This window comes from Cucurbita moschata, unplaced genomic scaffold, assembly GCF_002738365.1.
Source record: "Cucurbita moschata cultivar Rifu unplaced genomic scaffold, Cmos_1.0 Cmo_Scf00041, whole genome shotgun sequence".
Taxonomy (NCBI): Eukaryota; Viridiplantae; Streptophyta; class Magnoliopsida; order Cucurbitales; family Cucurbitaceae; genus Cucurbita; species Cucurbita moschata.
In genome coordinates this window covers 671,965-693,967 of record NW_019268557.1, presented here as the reverse complement: position 1 = coordinate 693,967, position 22,003 = coordinate 671,965, and the positions used below count along the sequence as shown (strand labels likewise).

Sequence of the window (22,003 nt, the reverse complement as noted above, 5' to 3'; positions counted from 1 at the left end):
TTTTTTTTTTTTTTTTTTTTTTTTTTTTTTTTTTTTTTAATTTTTTTTTTTTTTTTTGTAGATTTTCACTTGTGTTAATGGCTCTATGTGCTATTTCCTAGGAGAAAAACTTCACCTTTTTGGGTGATTTCCTTTCCATATTGTCTTTGCTAGCGTGGAGTTTATTGCTTCTACTTTTTTCCTTATATCCATCATCACGGATATTGTAGAGAAGACCTCATCAACACCAGGAAGCCATGTCAATGAGTTTGCTTCTTTAGACAATACAACTGAGGCAAGAGGCAAGATCGAGAATTAATTTGGCTCATTCCATAGCTTCAGTATCCTTTAGGTTCCTACTAAGCTTCAGCTCCTAAAAATTGTTAGACATCATTCCATGTTTCTTTGATTGTGGTTGTTTTGTTATGAGACAACCCATAAAAAAATGGATACCACAAGGCTAGCGTGGTATTTTCAATCCATGGATCAGCCCAAAAAAATTGCTTCCTCCATCACCCACCCTATGGCAAATTTGGATAGTGATGAGGTTTTGATATTTTTTTGATGTACTTCCATGGCCCCTTTGAGGAAGTTGGAGAGAGTTGATTTATGGAGTATATTTAGCTTGTATAAGTTTTCTCCACAAGGCATTTCCTTCGTGATGTTATCTCCATATCCATTTGGCAAAGAGAGCTTTGTTCTTCTCCTTCATTGAAAATAGACCAAATCCTCCCTTGTCTATTGGGAGATTCATGATATTCCATGGTCCTCCCTTGTCTATTGGGAGATTCATGATATTCCATCGGACGGGTGTGAGCCATCTTTCCACATATGGTTTCTAAATAATTTTTCTATATCTAACAACTTTTTGTGACATTTCAAAAAGAGACATGTAATAAGTGGGGAGGTTGGACAATATGACTTGTATTAGGTGAGTCTTCCACCTTTGGAAGTATAAGATGATGGTCATGTTGATAGCCTTCTTTCTATTTTTTAACAATGGTCTTCCAGAAGGAGAAGGATATGTGGGTTCCCTTTAAAGGTAAACCTAGGTACTTATTTGGCCATTCACCCTTTTTACAACCGTATTCCGTTGGCAATGTCTTCGATAATTTTATGCTAACATTGCTGCCCACAATCTCTATTTTCTGGAGATTGATATTTTGTCCAGAGAAGATTTGAAGGTTTTTACGATCTCGATCATGTTTTTAAGGAGGAGACATGTAGTAAATTAGAGAAGAGGATTATATCGTTCGCAAATTGAAGGTGGTTGATGCTTAAGCCTTCATAACCAAACTGAAAGTCCTTCATTTGCCCTTCAAATTCAGCATTGGTGAGTAGGCGATTGAGGCAATCCATTACCAAATTTTTAGCCAAAGAATCCCCATTTTCTTCATAAAAGGATGATAATGTCAAGTCAACATGGTAGCCAGGATACCATTTAATTTGTTAGGAAGAGTGCCACATGCCAATTTGTTAACAAAAGAACAGTGCAAAATAAGTGACCTTGTGTCTCGGTATCATTCAAAAGACACCAACCTGGAGTGAGGTTGCTTTGGATATCTCTCTGGATTATACGTGTGGTGATACTTTCAAGGTTGAATGCCTATAGAAATTTTTTAAATTTTTTTGGGAAATTTACCATTCAATGCAAAGTCCACTAGAGAATGGAAAAGGCCCTAATTTTGAATCAGAATTGGAAAGGGAGCAAACGTAGAACGAGCTGGAAGGCTTAAAGGGCCATTCGGAGATATCTTCCTCAATTAAGGATCTTCTGAAGATGTAATCCCAACTATGAGAGGTGGTTTTCCTAAACTAAACCATATTTCCTCAATCATGATAAGAGTAAATACAGTGGCAAAATCAGATCAAAAGACATCAAATGGGGTTACCTATTACGGAATGTGGCAAGATGAGTGCATCAGTCCATCATCCATGTTAAGGACTTGACTCACATCCTCTAAATATTTGGCTCTAAAATGACAAGTTATTAATGCCATGCATCGATTAAATGTTCAGACACTTTCCCTTGACAGATGAAATTAGGTTACTTTTAGCTCTTCATTCTGCAAACAGGCAGGATCAGGTCAATTTTTAGTTGGGGACGTAGAGTAACTTGGTAATACTTTCATGAACTTTTCCATTAGCAGCGGAATTCGGACTAATGTTTAAAGCACTCATAGCAGAGGGACAAGTTTCGAAGTTTTAAATTTTCACTTGAGACACAAGACTAAGGCTCTTATTATAAATTAGTTGAGCTTGTAGGCGCATATGAATTACTGCATCGCTCTTTATACAGAGGAAACCATTCATTTGATTCAGGTATGTTCTTTCAGACTCACATGAATCAATTCCATTCTCGCTTTGAATCTAAAGTGAAAAGCTATTAGAAAAAAAAATCCAATGCAGTCTTCGATGCTCGTAGACCCCAAACTCCAATGACCAAATCCAAACAGACACTCACAAATTCAACCAAAAAAATTAAAATAGGAACTCATAAAAGAAGAAATCGAAAACATACTTGAGAGCGCGGGCCTCGACGCCGGAATTGTGGGAGGAGAGAAGGTCTTTGGGAGTAATCTTCTTCTTTGCACGGTGGAACTCGACGTCGGGGCCAGCCAATTCCTTGGATTTCTTGGACTCTTCTTGAGACTTGTAGAGGTGAGCCTTGAGCTCCATGATTGAAGATGCGCCGACACCAGCTATGGCCTTGTGCTTTTTCGGCATGATCGAAGACTCCGTCAGCCATCCCAGCGATTCTACAACCACCCTCTTTTTCTTTCCCTCCTCTCCCATCTTCTCCAGTAATGGTGAAGGAGCAATCGAAGAAAGAAAATATGAGGAATTCAGATGCCCTACTTGTTTAGATTCTTCTTCTCTGCGAAGTCCGAGATGAAACCGGTCGTGCTCGCCCTTTCTGTATGTGACTCAATCCGGTTTATTGGTTGCCGATGATTCGGGCTGGGGGTGGAGCTCAATTTAAACCTAGGTTCAATGCAGCCCATAGTGATATTATTATTATTATTTTCAAATTATAACACGCCTCAATTTTAGAAATATATGATTTATAATCGTTAGAAGATTAAATTTAATAAAATTATATGAAAATAATTATAATTTTAAAATTGTGAATGAGATATTTTTAATCTAAATCCCAAAAACTATAATTTTAAAATTGTGAATGAGGTATTTTTAATCTAAATTTCATACAGTTAAAAAAGAGAAACACAATGAAGACAGACACAGTGAAGACAATGATAGACTTGAGCTATTACAAGGGACAATATCGGCTAAGAATAAACCTACCCTACAATGGACTTAATTAAACCATAAATTAAACCATAAATCTACGTTGCAATGTTGTACTAAATTAAACCATCATTAAAATGAATATTTCAAGATCCCACAAGTTGGTATTGGGCGATGGGAGTCGAACATAAAACCACAGGATTCCATTGCTTGTCATGCATCGATTACCTGATAGCCAACATTAGGCAACACAAGTAGATCAATATGACATTCATAGACTAAATAAGGCGCTGATCACTTCCATAAGAAACCAAATGACATAAACCCAAAAAATTAATGTCTGATCCCATAATATATAAAATGAAGAGAAACGTTGAAGAACAGCTGATAAGGTCTCTAACGAAGATTTCAAAATAAGACAACTCTGATAGCTTTTTCTCATTCCTTAAACAAGCAAATTACATAAATAAATTGGGCCTTGAAGCCTTGTAAGTGGTCTTCAGCTTTCTGGTGGGTGGCCTAACAGTCCTGAACACCAAGGGAAACTTGATCTTGGAGTCGTGGAATTGCTTGGTGCTTTCCCTCTTGCAAAGCTTAGCAGGGACGGTTGCTGTCTTGATGATTTGGATGCAAGGAGACCTGACCCTGTGGCGAGAAGCCATTTCGGTGTACATTGCTTCCACAGCTCCATTTAAGGTGGTATCACGGTACTCCTTGTACATGTTGTGATAACCCGTGCGACTTTGGTAACGCAACCAAATACCATAGTTCTTGATCTTCGTTGGATTCTTCTCAAAGATCTGAAGACAATGACGATTCCATCAGAAAAACCCAACTGAATAATATAGCTAGTGAATCAGTACTATCCGTGTTAGAACTCAGCAACCCAACTCCAGAAAATAGCTATGGAAATGGAATTGGAGGAAAAAATCACCATTGATGCCAAACTTTGTTACACCAAGATATCCATTGCAATCACAGAGGAAACTTCCCCCATACGGACACATCAAAATCATTCATCAATACGGCTGATAATTTTTTCTCTTATATTACAAGATTCACGATTCAAAAAGCATCACAAATTCATAGTCGGAAGATTGATATTGAATCAATCTTACAACAAAACAAAACACGAGAAAATACACCCAATTTCTCATCCCACAATAAGTTCTTCACATTTACGCTCACAATGACAATACTATAAACAATTCAAAGGACAAAAATCCCCTCCGAGTTTCACTACCGCATCAGAAAGGGATAAAGCACTGAACAAGTTAATCATGGCAACAGTTTACAAAGAAGCAAAAGAGAAATAGTTCAGATCGATGAATGATGAAAGCAGAGCGATCATTCATTTACAATGTGATCGGATAAACATACTCGGCATAACAATTTTAGACCCTTCTAACAGGAAGAAGTGCGTGAGGAAAAAAAACACGTTACCTCATTGATGGCGAGCACCTGGCCGTTGCTCTTCTTGACTTTCTTCAGCTTCCTCAGAAAATACCTATGACCAAGCAAGAAAAATAAAAACAAAGAGAGAAATAGGGTTTAGCTAACACTTCAAAATCAGGCATCAAAACTGGATTTTATAAATCCAAAAGAACTTACATAACACTTTCTCAAACAAGGCAATCAAAGAACAACACGAGAAAACTCACCAAAACTTGGATTTGGCGCGAACTTCATTAGTCGCCCACAGCTTCATTCGGTAAATCTTGGGATGCTCATCTGCTTCGGATGGGAGAGCCCTCCCCACAACCTGATATTGGTGGAACTGCAAAAAAAAAAAAAAAAATCACCCCAAATTGAACCACATCAACAAGCCATTTCCTTTCGTTGCCTCCAAACGGCTCCATAAATAACAGACACAGAGAGCGAGAAGGATACTTGAATTTAACTCGGTTCCATTAACTTATTCTGCAAATCCTATAACTAAAGAAAGATAAAGAAAGCATTAGATTTCAGACAGGGAAGCCTTACCCTGAAAGTAACCATTTGCGACGATTGCAGAGCTCTGGACGCTCCGTCTGGTGCTTTCTCTGAGGAGGAGGATTTCTGCGGCTAAGACACGAACGAAAACCCTAGTTCCCGTCGTCTTTATATACATTGTAATTTTTGGTGCAATTTGCCCAAAACCCTAATGGATGTTTTAATTGTATTTTCTTTTTTTCTTTTAATTAAACTCTATTTTTAATTGAGTTTCTTTCATGCATAAATTAATTATAAATAACTTTGACAACATCACAAATTCGGACCAAACTTGGTTATGCGATTGTTTTCATTTAAAATCTTAAAAAATTTGTATCTCGAAAATTATATTAAAAATAAAAAATAAAAAATCTTTAAGTAGCACTGATATTTGTGGTATTCGATATATAAAATAAAATTCAAAAAATGTAATTGATTAACAAATGTTTAAAATTGTATAAAATTAAACTATTTTTTTATAAATTATTTATAATTCCAATGAATACCGCCGTTTTTTTCTGCAAGTCTAGTTAATGGGTCAAGCCCTGCGGCCCAAATCACCCAATTCAGGAAGCCCAACATTACCTCTTGGATGAGGCCCATTGGTTGAAGGATATATGGAGAAAAAAAGAGAGGAAAATAGGAAAGAGTTTATTCATAAATTGAAGCATATTAGAGAGAAAAATAGGAGGTGACTAGGTGTAATGTTAATGCCACATTTTGAAAATTGATGGGTATTTTTTTAATCTCTAAAATTAGTGATAAATATAAATATATATATATAAAAATATATATATATATATATATATATATATATTTTTTTTTTTTTTTTTTTTTAAGTTTAAAAATATGAATGAAATTTTTAAAAGTTGTAAAATCACAAAATTTAAAGATTAAAATGTAGAATGCAAAAATATGTAATTATTATAGCTATTGGGAAATGGATACTAATTGCCAGCTTTTAGTTAAACTGAAGACATCTTTTTAATAAATGAAAGGAAAAGAAAGATTTGAATCTTGATTGAATTAGTTGTTTACTTACTAACTGACAAACTCCAAAAAAAAAAAAACTTATTTCATGTTTTAGAAAAATCTTACAATAATGTCTTATAGTTTTATTATAAAACTAGTTATCATTTTTAAAAATAATAATTAATTTCAAATATATATATATATATATATATATATATCTCCCTCTCTTTTTTTTCCTCCCTCTAATAAGTCTTTTTAAAATTAACTATTTATCCATTTATTAGAGGTGTTGTAATGAAATAAATGAGATAATATTTTAATAATAATAATAAATGTTTAAAGTGACCTAATACATACAATAAAAATTGGACAACTAACAACTTCCCAATAATGATGCTCATAAAGAGAATATATAAGCTAACAACTTTGATGGACGCCATAAATAATTAATAACAAATATCTTCTTTTATCTATTAATTTTATATTCGATAAATTTTTAAAAATTTAATTTCATGTCTAATAAATTTAATTTTAGAACTCTAAGATATAAAGTTTAATTTTATTTATCATAAACGAGATACTTTCTACTGGATCAATTTAAATAAGAATGGGGGAATTATTTTTTTTAAAATAACTTTATTGTTAGTAAAACAGTTTGATTGAAAAAGGTAAATATAGCTGGGATGAAATGGGAAAGTTTCTAACTATAAAGTCGGAAATTCATTTTATTTACACTAAATATATTCAATAAATATTTGGTAGTATTGAAAATTGATCCAAAAATGACATTTACATCACCATCTCATTTGAGGGGGTCCCATAAACACAAAAATGGTCAAACCCCTCTAGTGTAGGCTTTAAGGCTTTAACCAACTGATCTGATGCTTGAAAGGCAACGTCGGAAATCGAATTTCCATGCAAAGAAATATCAACATGAACCAAAAATCATTGCGTAATTACATTTAGGAAATGAGAGAATATATCTAACCCAAAATAATAAAATTATTAAGTAGTGATGAGATAAGTGGATGGACAGATGGCCGGGCCATCCACGTGAAGCTGATTTGTTAACTAGAAAGGACAAGTCATCGCCAGGCCAGCATCCTCCTTTTAAATGCAAATCGACAGCTCCAATAATCAAATCAACGAAAAACACACACATTCCCCCTCTCCCCCCCAAAGAATCCCAGCCGTTCATTTTTCCACGCAGATACAAATATGAAAAAAAAAAAAAAAAAAAAGGTACAGTGCAGCAACTACAGAGAAGAGGAAGAGGGCAATTTGGAGATTTGGAAAATAATTAAAGCGAGAGATTGGGGAATCGAGGGCACCGCCGGGAGATGGAGACCATGCAGTCATCTTTGGGACAGATAGTGGGATTGAAGGCGATTTCATCACAGCCGTCAGATCTGTGCCGCTTGAAATCAAGTAACGAACAAAACATGGCGATGAAGAGAACCAGTTGGTTTAAGGCGTACCGTTGCCCAACACACTGGTGGGACCCAGCACCGAATGCCAGAAAGTTTCTTTTGAAAATTCGGTCCTCTTGCCTTTCCTCCGAGAACCGGTCCGGATCGAACCGCTCCGGTTCGATGAAACCCTGGAAGCTCGACTCGTACGCAGATGGGAACACGATTGCGCCTTTTGGAATCGTGTATGAATTAGTCAACGGGAACTCCGCCGCCGCCACGTGCGGCACCACGGTTGCCGGAGCGCGGTACCGGACCACTTCACGGGCCACTGCCTGAGTGTACTTCATTTCCAGAAGCTGCTCTGATGAGATCAGTGAGTCAGATTCCGGCGACCAGATTGATTTGACCTCGTCCCGAACTATGGCGACCACCTCGGGATGCGAGTCGAGGAGACTGACGGCCCACAGAAGCGACGAAGTTGAAGCGTCTTGAGCGGCGAAGAGGAAATCGAAGAGATACAGCCCGAGCTCGTAGTTACTGGTGTGAACGGGCTCCGCCTCGCCAGCCGCCGCTGCAGCCTCGAGTTCCTTCACGGTGTCCTGCATCCAAAAGTCTATCAAACACGACGGCTCTTCTTCTCTTTTCATCTTCACCTTGCTCTTCTCAGCGCAGTCGGCAAGGACCTCTACCAGCCGGTTGACGGCGAGTCTCGCGTTTCTAAAACCTGTTCCAGGCAAGTCGATTGGAAGTTTCATCAGGCCGACATTGAAGAGGTTGTAATCGACTCTGAACTTCTCGCGAACCTTTTCGCCTAAATACGGCCCGACGAACACCATCTGAGAGGTTTCGAGGTTAAGATCTCGAGCCAGAAACCTCAAGGGAATCGGCTTCGGCGAGGACTCCGACGACTTCTGATCCCAAAGTTTCAAATGCTTTAGAATAATGATCTGCTGAAGCGCGGTGTATGTGGTGAGCGCTTTGGGCGTGAAATTAGGAGCGATTCGACGGCGCAGATCCTTATGCTTTTGGCCTAACATGTAAATCAGATTATCCTCACCGAAAAGCTTCTTCCCGAAGGGATGACCGACGAGGTTCATAGCGTCGGAACGCACATTGGCGAAAATCTTGTGAGAGAGCTCAGTGTCGCGAATGAAGACGATGAAGTTTCCGGCTATGTAGTTGACAGAGAAGCCAACGCCGGAGGATTTAGCCAAAGAGGCCTGAATCTCCCAGAAGCGGGCAGGATTCCTGACCAGAGGAATTGCGTTGCCGACGAAGGGGAAAACGAGAGGAGGACCAGGAACAGAGCGCTTCTTCTTCAGATAAGAGATCTGCTCGAGAAAGAGGAGCAGAAACACAAGAGAGGCCACGAACGGAAGCAGTGGCGAAAGAAAAGCGAGAAGCGAATTCATCGTTTCTTCTCCCGAAAGGAATCTGTGCAAGAGTGAATGCAGAAAAGAAGAGACTTAAATAAGGGAATGAGAGGGAGAAATTGATTAGGACGCCATCGAAGCGTTGAAGGTGAGAGCTCAGTGAGGTGTCTGAAGAAGATATCAAGACTGCGATCTTGGCAGACTGGACTCTCCCCCTTCGTTTTCATTTTTATATTATTTTCTATCTCTATAATCAACTTCCAGGTTAAATATTTGTTCGACAGATAACAAATTTGGGCATGTGGATCGATTTTTCATCAATACAATAATTGAACTAAAAAAACAAAAAACAAAAAACTGAATTTTTAATTCATCACAGGCTAAATTACACAATTCTCATCTTAAAGGGATGTTTAGTTCTTCTCTCCGACAGATTTCACAATTCACTCCATCCATCCCTTCTTAAGGCTTCACCTGCATCGGTAGCATACAGCCTCATCCATCCCTTCTTAAGGCTTCACCTGCATCGGTAGCATACAGCCTCATCCATCCCTTCTTAAGGCTTCACCTGCATCGGTAGCATACAGCCTCATCCATCCCTTCTTAAGGCTTCACCTGCATCGGTAGCATACAGCCTCATCCATCCCTTCTTAAGGCTTCACCTACATCGGTAGCATACAGCCTTAGGCCTCTGATACCATTCCCAAGTCGGTTAAAACATTATTGTGAAAACTTCTCCTTGTTTTAAAATTTCGAAAACTCGTAAAGAAAAGCTTAAAAGACAATATCTTTACCTAGCTGAGCCTAGGTGGTTACAAATATGCCTACTAAATTCTTAAAAGAAAATAAAATAAAATCTTTAAAGATTTTTCTTTCTAAAGAATAAGGTAAGAAAATTGATTTGAAAACTAATGTTCAGAAATTAAAAAGCACAAGTGATATCATTTATTATTTAATTATAACTACCATTCTTTTTTTTTTTTTTTTTTTCATTTACAGTACTATTGTGTCATTTTCATACACAATATTATTCCCAACATCAAGTTTCAGATTCGAGAGTTCACATCAATCTACACTAATGTGGTTAGCTTTAAAGCTAAGCACTTATATAATTAAACATTTACTCCTTAGATTAAACAAATTAACAACAAAGGCATATAGTATTTTTATGCGAACCATATATGAATTATAGAACAAAAAATTGAAAAAAATGTTGGATGATAACTTGAGATTTTGTTAGATTAGAAACATTAAAGCAAGTAGACTTTACAACTCATCTCACAACAAAGGTCTTATTCTTTTTTCCTTTTCTAAAATCATAGTCGACAGAGATTCCCTCTAAAATATTCTTTTGGTAGTTGAAACCACCCATTGACCAAAATGGATACACAGCATAGAATTAGCTTTCCTGCCCTACCATTTGCTTCATCAAAAAAAAGGACGATGAGTGTGAACACACACACACACACACAAAAGTAACAATAGAAATGCATTGAAATTCATGACGTGAAACATTTTTCATGTTCGAGTCTGATAGGTTAAAATCACTAAATTTTAACTTACCATACAAGTGAACATTATATAATATACCATTTCCTTTAGACCCAAAGCGAGGTTAGACTTAGAAGAAGATACACATTATGCAGACTTACTCAAAACATATACCCGGTCGCAATACCACGCGTTAAATTCAACCCTAAACGACATCAGAAGTGATATTTCTACTAACCCATTCGATAAAATTTCTCACTATGAGCTTGACGTTAGAGGTCGTCCACGCCCCATCGTGAACCCCCGAGTTCCATCAGGCATTTTCGGGCCGGGAGGTGGCTTTGAAAGTTCAATGTGATGAGCAGAAGTTGTAGTTCCATGAGCTAGAAGAGAGCAAAAGATTAGCAGGCTAAAATTTATAACATCAAATCTGCAATGTCGTGATCAGATCAGTACCCGTTCCATTCACACTCTTGTACTTTTGTCTTCTAGTTCGTCCTTGATTTCGACCTCTATGCCCATGTTTGTTCTTGTGTAGCTGATCGACCTCCTAAAATTGGCAAAGTTGATATTGTTATCATGACAAGCTTTTTCATGAAATCCTATCTGATAGAAATTCTCACGGTTTGGGTAAAAGATGTGTGGCCAATAAAACCTCAGAAAAAGAAAGTATACGAGAGACATTAACCTCTTCATCAGGAACATCATCATGATGCTCAGCTATGTTCTGAATTTCTTCATCCCCATTCTGATCAGTTATTCGTCCACTACTGTTCTTGTCGGGACCATTCTGATCAGCTATTCTCCCGGTGCAGTTCTTGTCGGGATCATGTCCTCTCCAGTGTTGCTTCCTCTGGCCATGCTTACTCTGAAGTTGAGAACTGTATTGTAAATACAATCAAGTGGATATACAAGTGAAATGAGATACAGTACCAGATGCTTGAGAGGCTTAACCCGTATGCCATTTCTCCAATCGTGTTCATCATTTAAAGTAGCCACCTTATGAACCACCAGATAAACGACTATCCATATCAAATCAAACACCGTAAAATTATCAAGTTAAAGTAAATAGAGCATGGAGATGATCACTCACAGCTTTCTCACATGCCTCCAGAGACTCATACTCCACTAGAGCATGCAACTATACATAGTAACCAAGAAAAAATGGTCAATTGAATGAATAAACATAGTTTGTTTAATCTTTTAATAGAATTCAATTTACATCAAGAGGTCTGAGACCAAAGCATAGCTACATCACTTAACTACTATATAACAAAAACATAGCATCAAAAACTAAAAACAAATAAGTAAACATTGTTGCTTTCTTCTCTTGGCTTTTATAACAAGGAACAGAATAGGACACTCAGAAGTTCAATCGACATACTACATTGAACACCACATACATCACCACAATGTCCCCTTTAATAAAAACCGAAAATTGAATTTCTAGCAGTTGGTTACACAGTTTACCTTATTACTGATCAGCACATCACCCTTGCTGCTTTTCCCCAATTTGTCAACCATATGTGGATCATAAACGGTGATACTTCTTATGCTAAAAAATCCAAAAACAATTTTTCATCCAGTGAAGTGTGAGCGGAAAAATATTTTCACGAAAACATAGTTTTGTAAACAGGAAGAGCATACTGTCCAGCTGCTCCAAAAATTCTTTTGATATTCTCCTCTGAATGATCTTCAGGTAGATTTTCAACCACAATAGTAAATACCTATACTCCACATAGAAATGCCATAAATTAACCATATGTTACATCAATTGTTGATTTCATAAGTACACGAGCAAATACCCTAGGATCCCTAGTCTCAGGCAACGGAATAGGATGGAGACGCTTGACTTTCTTCCCATTAGAACTTACGACCTGCAATTGGCAGGTAAATTAACATGTGCTCATGGCATCATGCAAAAAGAAGCCTTGGTTGCTACATTCTAAAAGGTAGCACGTAGTATCTTACTAGAACAGAGGATTCCCTCAGTGCAGCAGTGATAAATGTATGATCTTGAGTAAGTTTTTTCATTCTCTTGAAGGCAGCAATAATAGCTATGGGAACTTGACAAACAAAGAGAAAATGAATTTCAACTTTACGCATTGGTAACAATACAATTAGTTACTACAAGATGTTAGGGAAAATCAGATCCACCGACAATAAAAAAATATATACAGAGAGAGAATAACAAAAACAAAGAAGATAAAATTGGAAAATAGGACATGAACAGTCTTATTTTCATTCATCAAATATATATAAAGATAAAAGTACGAGAATATGAGCAAACAAATGGGAGAATCTGGTAGGGAGTATGCAATTTTTACATACTTCATCTTTAATTCGAGATATTTAGATTTATTGTATGTAACAACAATGCTAGGGAAAGAACCCATGCAGGCGACATCAAAAAATCAGCAAAGACTAGAACCATTAGAAGATTAATTGTAGTTCGTCATTGTAGTTCGTTTGTTCTAGTACTTTACATGAAAAATGTTCAACACATGTCAAAGGCCATAATATCATGAATAGAGAAGCGAACGATCAGCAATCAACCATACTTAATTCAGAACAGTCCATGAAATTCATCACAGACGAATCTAGCTGCACAAGGAAGTGCCTACATGGCTCATCAAATTCTTCCAAAGCATTCTGAAATTATTACTTATATCGCTTACTTGTTCATAGTTAATAGTTTGATAAAAATCGAAAAAACCAAATTATCTCACGACTTATAATGCATATTCAACACTTTGAAGGAGGTCAATACTACTGGGAGTATTCATTTCCATTGAAAGATAATAAAATCTCCAAAAATTTGAAGAATAGCCAAGTAACATACCAAAACCATCCTTGTTCTTTTTGATTAATCCCAACAAGTGTTTATCGGTGGGTAAGTTTTCATCGCTGAAGTAGTACTCTACCTGCGAAGACATTTTGACCAATCATAAAGACCGACGATGTCATACTTTAAAATACTCTACAAAATTATATTCAAAAAAGAAAAAAAATGAATGAATTGAAATCCAAATTATCATAATCTAAATGCTCTCTTCAGGTCTTGCATCAAAAGACTATACAAATATTAGCGTAACAAACCACCAAGTTTATGATATCACGGCGGCCAAATAGCTCCCCTTGCAGTTGATATCCTAACGATAAGCTTCCTAACGTTCTAATATTTGCACTAAGCGATGCAAGTGGATATACAAAAACTAGCACAAATAAAGTGAAATGCATGTGAAAGAGGAAATCCCATTGACATACTGATTCTCTATCCTGGAAGAAAACTTCGGAACTCCCATTCAAGCCAGTGGCTTGAGATTCATACATAAATAATCCGCAAACTTCCAAAACAATCCAGATAGAGAATCGAAAGACCGCATACCACACCAAACCTAACGAAGAGAAGAAATTCGAGGCCCAATACGAAGCGCGGTGGAGAATGGGGAAGGCAGAGGCGGTAGAGTTACCTGCTTAATGATCCTGCGTTTCAGATCCTCAGAGAGAACAGTGGCTTTAACTACGTGATCGTGATGCTCCCCGAGTCCCTGGTCATGATCGTCTTCGGAAGCCAATGATTGAATCTCAGGCACATCGCGACTGGGTGATCCGACAGGATCTTGCCGTGGAGGCGACGGAATGGACTCAGAGACGGAGGAAGAGATTACGTCAGGGGAGGACGATATCGGAGGCTCGTCGCCGGCCATAGTGAGGAGGAGAAATGCGTTAGGCAGTAAGAACCCAAAGTACCTTCACGCCCTCCGTTTCTCCTACTTCGATTGGTTTTTCCGCGGACCCTTTTATATCAGTAGGAGACAATACCCTCCTCTGTTGAGGGCAATTTGGACATTTCGCTTGTTCCTTTTATTAAGACATTTTGAATTCCGTTCTTTGCCCCCAATTTCTCGGCGCCAGTATTATGTTACGCGCTCTGTTCAGTATGACCTTAACCGGGCAGGGCCGGTTTGGATTATTGGACTTAATTTCAAACTGGAACAATAACCGTTCCATCAGTTCTTGGCAGTTGTATTTCAAGCTCAGACCTAATTTCATGTTTTTAGTATTTAAACTATATATTTCATAGAATGTTTAAAATTTTAATTTCATTTAAAAAAATTAACGATAGTTTCTATTTATTAATTGATAATGTTGAATGAAAGGTAAATAATTGATAAAATTTAGTTAATATTAGTTTAGTTTAAAACAAGAATGAAAACAAAACAATGATGTTGGGAGTGAGTACTATGTTAGTTAATTTAGTGAAAAAATCATGAGTTTAAGTGAGGAATCCTATTTTTATTAGTACGCGGTCTTTTGGGAAAACCCAAAGCAAAACACGAGAACTTATGCTCAAAGTGGACAATATTATATCATAAACCCTCGTAATTGATCACATTTTTAAATTCTAAAGCAAAGCACGTAATACAAACTAGAGCAAGCTTTGGGTAGGGAGGGGTTCTTGCCATGCCACAACTCCAAGCCGATAAACGTGGGAAGCCGACAATTCCGCGGAACCCAGATTGAGGCCTAAACCAAGGCCCAAACAAGTAACCAAAGCCCAAGTCCAACTCCGAAAGCCCAATATCCAGGCCCATTTCTACGAGAGGAAGAAAACCAAACCCTGACATCATCGACGACCGGGCCACAGAGGGAGCTCATATCGTCGGTCCTTGTATTGTAATAAACACTGTAGAAGGCAATCCTGGTCCTGTCGGCCTTGGCCGTGAAGTTGAGGTTCACGCTTTGAAACGAGGAGTTGGAATCGGGGCCGGTGTAGTGGAAGTTCTGAGCCTGATCTCCGGCGAATGCCATCACGGCAAGTGGCTGTTTGCACTTGTCGCCGGCCTGGCCTAGAGAGAACGTCATGGTGTACGGCTTTTCCGGGGTCGTTTCCACCATTTGAGAAATTATGCCTTCTTTCCCTGAAAGCAATTCGATGGCTCGTTTGCCTTGTGGGACGTTGAAATGGTACGAGTCGATATATCGGACCGCCCGGTTAGATTCCACTATCCAACCCGGCAACGACGACGTTTCTTCGTCCAGATTAGTCGGGATCAAGACCCCCAGTGAACCGTTCCTAAACATCCATGGACCGGACTCGAAATCTCCATTGTTCACCGCATTGTCTGCGTCGAAAAAACAATAATTATTAATCACAAACTTGCTTTGCACCACATTTACAAATCACTTCGGAAGAATGTAAAATACCTTTAGGTCTATCAGGAATAAAAACTTTCTTGATAGCAATATCGTCAATGATGGGGCCACAGGTGGGGTCATCCTCCATGCCAGGGTTGCGGAAGACCAAACGCACCGTTTCATCATCGGGTTCGAAAGCGTAAGTGTAAGGGTCCCACCCCTGGACGCTGTACAAAGTCTGAAGGTCTATGGTCTGTGATGCAGGTGGCACCGACACGTTGAGGGACTCGAGCTGGGCGCACGTGCGAGCAGCACTGAAGGTGACTGAATACAGTGCCCCTTTCTCCACTTTCAGCTCTTGGCTTATTTCGGCGTCGTTCCCTAATCTCACTGCGTGTCTTCCTTCCGGTACGATGAGGATCATCCCACCTTGTTTTTGCCCAGACTCAACTAGCTCAACGGTGCCGTTTAGTGTCCAGCTTGGAATCGAGGTGGGCCCTTCTATTTCTCCGTCCGTTGGGAACCCGCCAGATGGGAGTGTTTCGAAATCCCCGTTTGCCACCAACCCTGACCACCACGTCCACAAGGCCATTGTAATGTGATATTTTAATAATGAGAAAATAAGAAATAAAACGAGGTCGTTTAGAAGGAAGGTAAAGATGAAAGGAATCTCTTGATCGGGGGCGCCCATATCAATTAAAGAAAATGACTGGGTGGGCGCCCACGTATGGAATTGAAGAAGGGACTTCAATACGACAATTAGTGAAGAGCAAATTAACGCGTGGGGCCCAACCCTCTCTTTGGGTCCAGCTCATTTCCACATTTTCTCCCAAACGAAAATTTTAAATAAAAATAATAATAATAATAATAATGGTCTCTCCCACCGCCGGGAAATCGAGACATACAGTGTGAAATGACGAAAATCGCTCAGGATCAATTCTCTTTATACGGAAAGGATGCCACCCTTTCTTTTGTCAGATTAAGAAGAAAGCGACAAATTCCTCGCGGGAAAATGTCTATTCTGGTCATTTTGTCTTTCTAAAAAGAAGAAAAATATGAAAACCCGTAGGCCCATTTGATATTCAATAAAATAGCCTTACACATTACCTAAGTAATTATATATAAAATTCGAACTCAATTAATTACTATAAATTTTAATGACTCATTTGGGACTAAAAAATTTATATTTATAAATTTATACACAAAAAGAAATATAAAGAAAAACATGGGAAATGAGTACGGGATTGATATCAAGACTGATATCTCTGCAGCACAGTGGTGGAGACAGGGAATATCTTTGAAATGGTCAGATCGGAACGGCGAGTTATCCCTTTCACGAATATAGTAACCACCGGAATGGCCGCCCTCTGCAGCGGCGGTTTTGCGGCAATGGGCGGTGTTTATAAGCGATTAATGCCTTTCTATTTTAGCTAAAATAGTTCGTGAAACAACTTGTCCGAAGCTAAAAAGTTTGAAGGAAATTAATTCCTCCAAAAAAAAAAAATTTCCAATCCAAGAAAATGTTTATGCAGAAACATGATTTGGAATAAACTACGAAATTAGAAACAAAATGAACGCAAAATTACGAGCAAATGAGACTGAGATCTTATGAGCATTTAATGGAAAAATGAAGAGAGAAAAACAGAGAGAAGCGTACCATCTTCAGCCACGATTTCAGAAGCCAAATGAGCAAAAACAAGCAGAATAAGAGACGCCCATTTAAGAAATTTAGGGCTATCCGCCATTTTCTTCCCCCAAATCTCTCTCTCTCTCACCTCAGTAACAGTGGCTTTGCACTGACCTCTCTATGCTGTTTGGTAGAGTGGGCGAGTGAGAGTGAAAGTGAGTGTGTCCCTTACCAAAAGATTCTACTTATAACGTCCAACAAATAACATTGAAATATATATTTATTTATACAAATTTAAAAAACATTAAGTTCTTTTAAAATTGTTCTATTATTATTATTTTTTTTTTTTTTGCTAGTTTTAAAACTATTTTCCAGTAAAATTATTTATAATTTTGAACCGAAACTAAAATTTAAAAATATGGTGGTAAAGTGGGGTATTTTTCTTTTTCTTTTTAGATTTCGAGAAGGTGAAAAAGAAAAAGGTGAGTGGGTTGGATTGAGTGTCGTGTTCCCACTAGAGGAGACGTTTTTGCTATGAACCTCTTTTTTCCAACCCTTTTGTAAAAGTACTCATCTCTTTTGCGTGTTTTGAGAACTGTGGTCTCATCTATTCTCAGAGCGGGTCCCATCCACCGCCTAGACCTCCGTGGGACCCGCAGACGGCCTCTTCACTTTTGGACCGTCTGGTTCGGGTGAAGTTTTAGTCATTTTTCAGTATGTCTTTGAAGAGGCTCGACTCCTTTTCTTTTTGAGTCCTTTATTCGACATTTGAAGATTTACCAATCCATTGGAATGATTAAGTTTAAAGCATGGCTCTCTTGGGGGAAAGTTTTCGCACCCTGTAAAAAGTGTTTTGTTCTCCTCCACAATCAATGTTGGACATCACAATCCACTCCCTATCGAGGCCTAGCGTTCTCGCTGACACTCGTTCCTTTCTCTAATTAATGTGGGACTTTCATCCAACCGTTACGACCCAATTTTCGAGATTTCAATAAATTAAATCGTGACAAATTGGCATCAGAGTTAGGTTAGGGTACTAATCAAATTTGAACTCAACTCTATTTATAATAAACACATTCTAAAAATCTTAAAGAAAAATTCGAAAAAGATAATATTTACTTTGTGATTTTCACGGTTACATGTATAATATAAATAAATAAAAAATTTAAGTGAGTTTACAAAAAATAATAATAATAATAAATAAATGAAACAGGTCCACTTGTATTAGTCCACTTGTATTTGGTGCTGCTCGTAGGCCATATTCTCGCACGTTAAGGCTCCATGATGAAGAGTAGGGGATCCACCCATATTTAAGTCTTGTCATAGCCATTTTTCAAGATTTTAATATTATATTATTTCAAGTAAAACAAAGTGCCTAGAGACATGGACCTTTAATTTTTTTAGAAAATAATAATATTAATTTCCGTTCAATTATATTCATTTTGAATGAGTAAAAAAAATATAATATTTTAAAAACTAAGACGAAATTATAGGTTATGGTCAAGTAATACTCTCCTTTTATATTTTTAATTATGCATTAAATATATATTAATTTGCAGCTCAAAATTATTTAGTTGTAAAATAAAAAATTCACAAAGTAGACTCAGAAAAGAGAATTCTTAGGCATACTTGAAAGTTATTGATTAAATAAATATAGTTATAAGCTTAGAAGATTAAATTCATAATTTAATTTTGATTTGGATAGAAATTGATTAAATAATAATAACAATAATTTAATTACAAGAAAGACATGATGTAGATACATTTTTTAATTATGTAATCGAAAAAATAATAAAAACCAATTTTCTTCTCAAATTACTAAAATATTTTAAAGATTTATTGGAAATTTATAAATTTAGTTTAAATATTTACGGACTAAAATATAATAAATATTAAAAAGAATACACTTAAAAAATGAAATTATAGGAAATAAATTATTTTCACATTACAACCTAAAATTTAATGTGTGTATATCGTTTGTCTGACATGCGCCTTTCTGAAAATAAGCATATATTATAAAACAAATAAAATTATACAATAATTTATATGTATTTATTTAAATAAAGTTCAAAGTTTTATCGAACTTATTTTAATTAACAAATCTATCAAAAGTGATAGAATCTCAACTGTTTAACATATTTAATAGACTAACAATGAGTGTTTTATTTCATGAATTATATTGAATCGACAAAAAAAAAAAAACAAAACAAAACAAACAAACAATAGACCACCATTGAAAATTAATAAGTAATTTAAGGTAAAATATCATTTTATATGTATTTTTATTTGTCTAATATTAGTAAATCTATTCAACCTTAGTTGAGTTTTTATAATATCGATTATTTATTTATTTATTTAACGTATGATTATAAAAAAAAAGTGGTAATTACGTTATTATTCTAATAATATAATATCTCATACGGCGCATATTAAATAATGCTCACATAAAGTTGAATGTTTTAGGACAAAAATTGAACGAAGTGTAGAAATCAAAATTGGATTAAAAAAAAAAAAAAAATCCGCGCATTTACGAAAATATCCCCAAATGCCAGTCTTGAATTGGGGCGATTTTGGGCCTGTGAGATCAGCGGTATATAAATCGCTACTGTACTATTTGCCGCGAGGGACGTATATCGTACCAGTTGTTATTGTTCCGACTAAGGAAGGCGAAGAAAGAAGCCGAAGCAACGAAGTTTCAGAATGAGCTCCTTCACGATTATCAGGAGCTACAGCGAGATCTCAAGATGAAAGGCAGAGATCTTAGAAAGTTTCAGAAAGGCAAGCATCGTCACTAAGATTCTGCTCGCGCATTTCTGTAATTACATTTTCATTCCCTCAAATTCCACTATTCCACGACTCTACGCATTTTCTTGTGCAAATTTTTGTTTGAAGATCTGGTGCATGGTTCGAAATTCTGATTTGGTGAATGATTTTCCAGGCCTTGCGAAGAATTACTAAGCAAGAGCGAAGTGTGATACAGAGCTATGTGAAAACGAGTCTGCTCTCAAGGTCATAACATTTCTTCACTCAACTTACGCCTTATCTCTACTTCTTGTCTGGTTTATGAGAACTTAAAAGTGAATATGAATCTGTCTGAAGTTTTATGCATTTCTTCTCAAATCTTTTCGTGTTCGACTTTGCTTCACGTCTATGTGTTATTTGAGTCGTTTTTCCGAGTCTCTTAGGTACCACTGAATTGATAATAAAGAGCGACATCAATTAAATTCTATTTCGGAATACATTATCTTGCTTCTACTGTATTCTACTGATCAAGAAGGACGCTGTTGTCGTCGTCAAGTCCGAGATCGATTGTTATATGGCGTGTAAGCCTTTCATTTTTAATTCTTGCATTCTTTTGTGGCGTTATGCAGGAATTGGATTTGCTGAAAGAGGATGCAACTGTTTACAAATTAGTTGGCCATATTCTTGTGAAGCAAGATCTATCAGAGCCAAATGAAAATGTTCGGATGAGAATTGGTTATCTCGCTGATGAATAGTATGTTTCTGTCTCAATTACTTTCAGTATGTCGTGGATTTACGTTGCGCTAACATTCTTCAGCATCGAAGTTGCTTGGTTCCTTGCTATCTCTGATCTAATGTTAAGATTCATTTACCTAATCCGGTCAACAGCAACTTTGTGTCGATCTGGAGGATTTTATCCATTGTTTAGGACAAGCAATGAGTTACCAGTGCGCCGTTCAGGAAAAAATGGTCCATTATATTTGCAGCTAAACGATCCTTTAGGATTGTTCTGGCGAGAGGCCATCTGGATTTAGTTAAGAGGAGGGAGTTCAAATCACATAATTGAAAAAAAAAAAAAAAATCAAATAGGTGAAAGGAGAATTTCAATTCAAAACTGGTATCCTAGCTAATTGGTGACATTCTTATCTTGACTTTTGTTTGAGTAGTTGTCAAATGCATATATCCAAATGTTTATTTGAAATCTGAACGCCTTGCCCCGGGAGGTAGTGTAAGAGCTGTTACAACGGAAAAATATAACATCATCTAATTCGAGCAATGCAATGTTGATGAAGTTTATAGCATGTGATTAGCATTAATAATTACCATCACGAACTTCTGCACTGTCTTATTGATGAAGTTTATAGCATGTGATTAGCATTAATAATTACCATCACGAACTTCTGCACTGTCTTATTCTTATCAATCTAACAATTCTCTTAATGTTGGTATTCGTGCTTGCATTCCTCAATATTTGGTGTTCTTGAAATATTTTTCATTTCTACGTCTCAGTGGATTCATTCATCGTAGGCTGACATACCTGTGCGCAGTAGTTGTAGTTATGAGTGCGCGTTATCTCTGACCACAATAATCCCAAGTTTTCATTACAGGAAACGCGCTGGTGCAATTATCGAAGATTTGGAAGAGAAGCAAATGAGCAAAAGAGAGAAGGTTAGCATTTATTTATCATGCATTTAGATATAGGACATGCCTTCAGATCGAATACGACGATTTGCCCCGATTTTTATGAGTCGGTGATGAAATTTTCTGAACTCAAATTCTTGCATTACGAAGTTCAAGTATTGATGATCACTTTATTATTTCTTTTTTTTGGAAAGAGAGGAAGTTAGCATTGCTTTAACATGCATTTGGACATAATAGTAATTTACGATTATTGCTTTATCTTTTTGGTTGGTATATGACGATTTGCCCCGATTTTTATGGATCGTTGATGAAATTTTCTGAATTTAAATCCTTGCATTACGAGACGAGGGTCAAACATTGATGGTCACTTTGTTTGTTTTTTTTTTTTTTTTTTTTTTTTTAAA

The 22,003-nt window shown here is 36.9% G+C and overlaps 5 protein-coding genes and 1 long non-coding RNA gene across 8 annotated transcripts in view; 1 reads left to right on the top strand and 5 right to left on the bottom strand.

Annotated features, from left to right (window-relative positions):
* Positions 1 to 2,914, bottom strand: part of LOC111433213 (uncharacterized protein At4g18257-like) — a 6,061-nt gene extending 3,147 nt beyond the window's left edge. Inside the window, exon 1 of the mRNA XM_023070182.1 lies at positions 2,501 to 2,914. Within this exon, the coding sequence (XP_022925950.1) occupies positions 2,501 to 2,775 (275 nt within the window). The 5' untranslated portion in view covers positions 2,776 to 2,914. The remainder of the gene's footprint in view (positions 1 to 2,500) is intronic.
* A 609-nt stretch (positions 2,915 to 3,523) lies between these two features.
* On the bottom strand, positions 3,524 to 5,354 carry LOC111433309 (60S ribosomal protein L18a-like). The gene is made up of 4 exons (XM_023070319.1): positions 5,212 to 5,354; positions 4,890 to 5,005; positions 4,672 to 4,735; positions 3,524 to 4,028 (listed from the first exon to the last, which is right to left on the bottom strand). Exons 1-4 carry the CDS (start codon positions 5,224 to 5,226, stop codon positions 3,687 to 3,689), a joined length of 537 nt encoding a protein of 178 aa, XP_022926087.1. The 5' UTR covers positions 5,227 to 5,354; the 3' UTR covers positions 3,524 to 3,686.
* Positions 5,355 to 7,105: 1,751 nt separating this feature from the next.
* LOC111433344 (cytochrome P450 710A11-like) lies at positions 7,106 to 9,219 on the bottom strand. Its single transcript, XM_023070387.1, has one exon. It carries the CDS (start codon positions 8,993 to 8,995, stop codon positions 7,472 to 7,474), a length of 1,524 nt encoding a protein of 507 aa, XP_022926155.1. The 5' UTR covers positions 8,996 to 9,219; the 3' UTR covers positions 7,106 to 7,471.
* A 1,211-nt stretch (positions 9,220 to 10,430) lies between these two features.
* Positions 10,431 to 14,238, bottom strand: LOC111433336 (la-related protein 6A-like). 3 transcript variants are annotated; one of them, XM_023070371.1, is made up of 11 exons: positions 13,921 to 14,238; positions 13,290 to 13,371; positions 12,419 to 12,513; positions 12,253 to 12,324; positions 12,095 to 12,174; positions 11,918 to 12,002; positions 11,541 to 11,588; positions 11,381 to 11,446; positions 11,136 to 11,315; positions 10,904 to 11,053; positions 10,431 to 10,830 (listed from the first exon to the last, which is right to left on the bottom strand). In XM_023070371.1, the coding sequence occupies exons 1-10, from the start codon at positions 14,155 to 14,157 to the stop codon at positions 10,913 to 10,915; spliced, it is 1,086 nt and encodes a 361-aa protein (XP_022926139.1). In that variant the 5' UTR covers positions 14,158 to 14,238; the 3' UTR covers positions 10,431 to 10,830; positions 10,904 to 10,912. The 3 variants fall into 3 exon arrangements, with proteins under 3 accessions (XP_022926139.1, XP_022926137.1, XP_022926138.1); XM_023070369.1 differs by having other exon boundaries at positions 10,904 to 10,997; XM_023070370.1 differs by having other exon boundaries at positions 10,904 to 10,997; positions 11,136 to 11,300.
* Positions 14,239 to 14,794: 556 nt separating this feature from the next.
* Positions 14,795 to 17,456, bottom strand: LOC111433290. Its single transcript, XM_023070285.1, has 3 exons — positions 17,247 to 17,456; positions 15,659 to 16,156; positions 14,795 to 15,576 (listed from the first exon to the last, which is right to left on the bottom strand). The coding sequence occupies exons 1-3, from the start codon at positions 17,332 to 17,334 to the stop codon at positions 14,978 to 14,980; spliced, it is 1,185 nt and encodes a 394-aa protein (XP_022926053.1). The 5' UTR covers positions 17,335 to 17,456; the 3' UTR covers positions 14,795 to 14,977.
* Positions 17,457 to 19,833: 2,377 nt separating this feature from the next.
* LOC111433253 overlaps positions 19,834 to 22,003 on the top strand; it is a 4,078-nt gene continuing 1,908 nt past the window's right edge. Inside the window, exons 1-4 of the long non-coding RNA XR_002708759.1 lie at positions 19,834 to 20,031; positions 20,155 to 20,225; positions 20,588 to 20,712; positions 21,566 to 21,626. This is a non-coding gene — a long non-coding RNA (uncharacterized LOC111433253). The remainder of the gene's footprint in view (positions 20,032 to 20,154; positions 20,226 to 20,587; positions 20,713 to 21,565; positions 21,627 to 22,003) is intronic.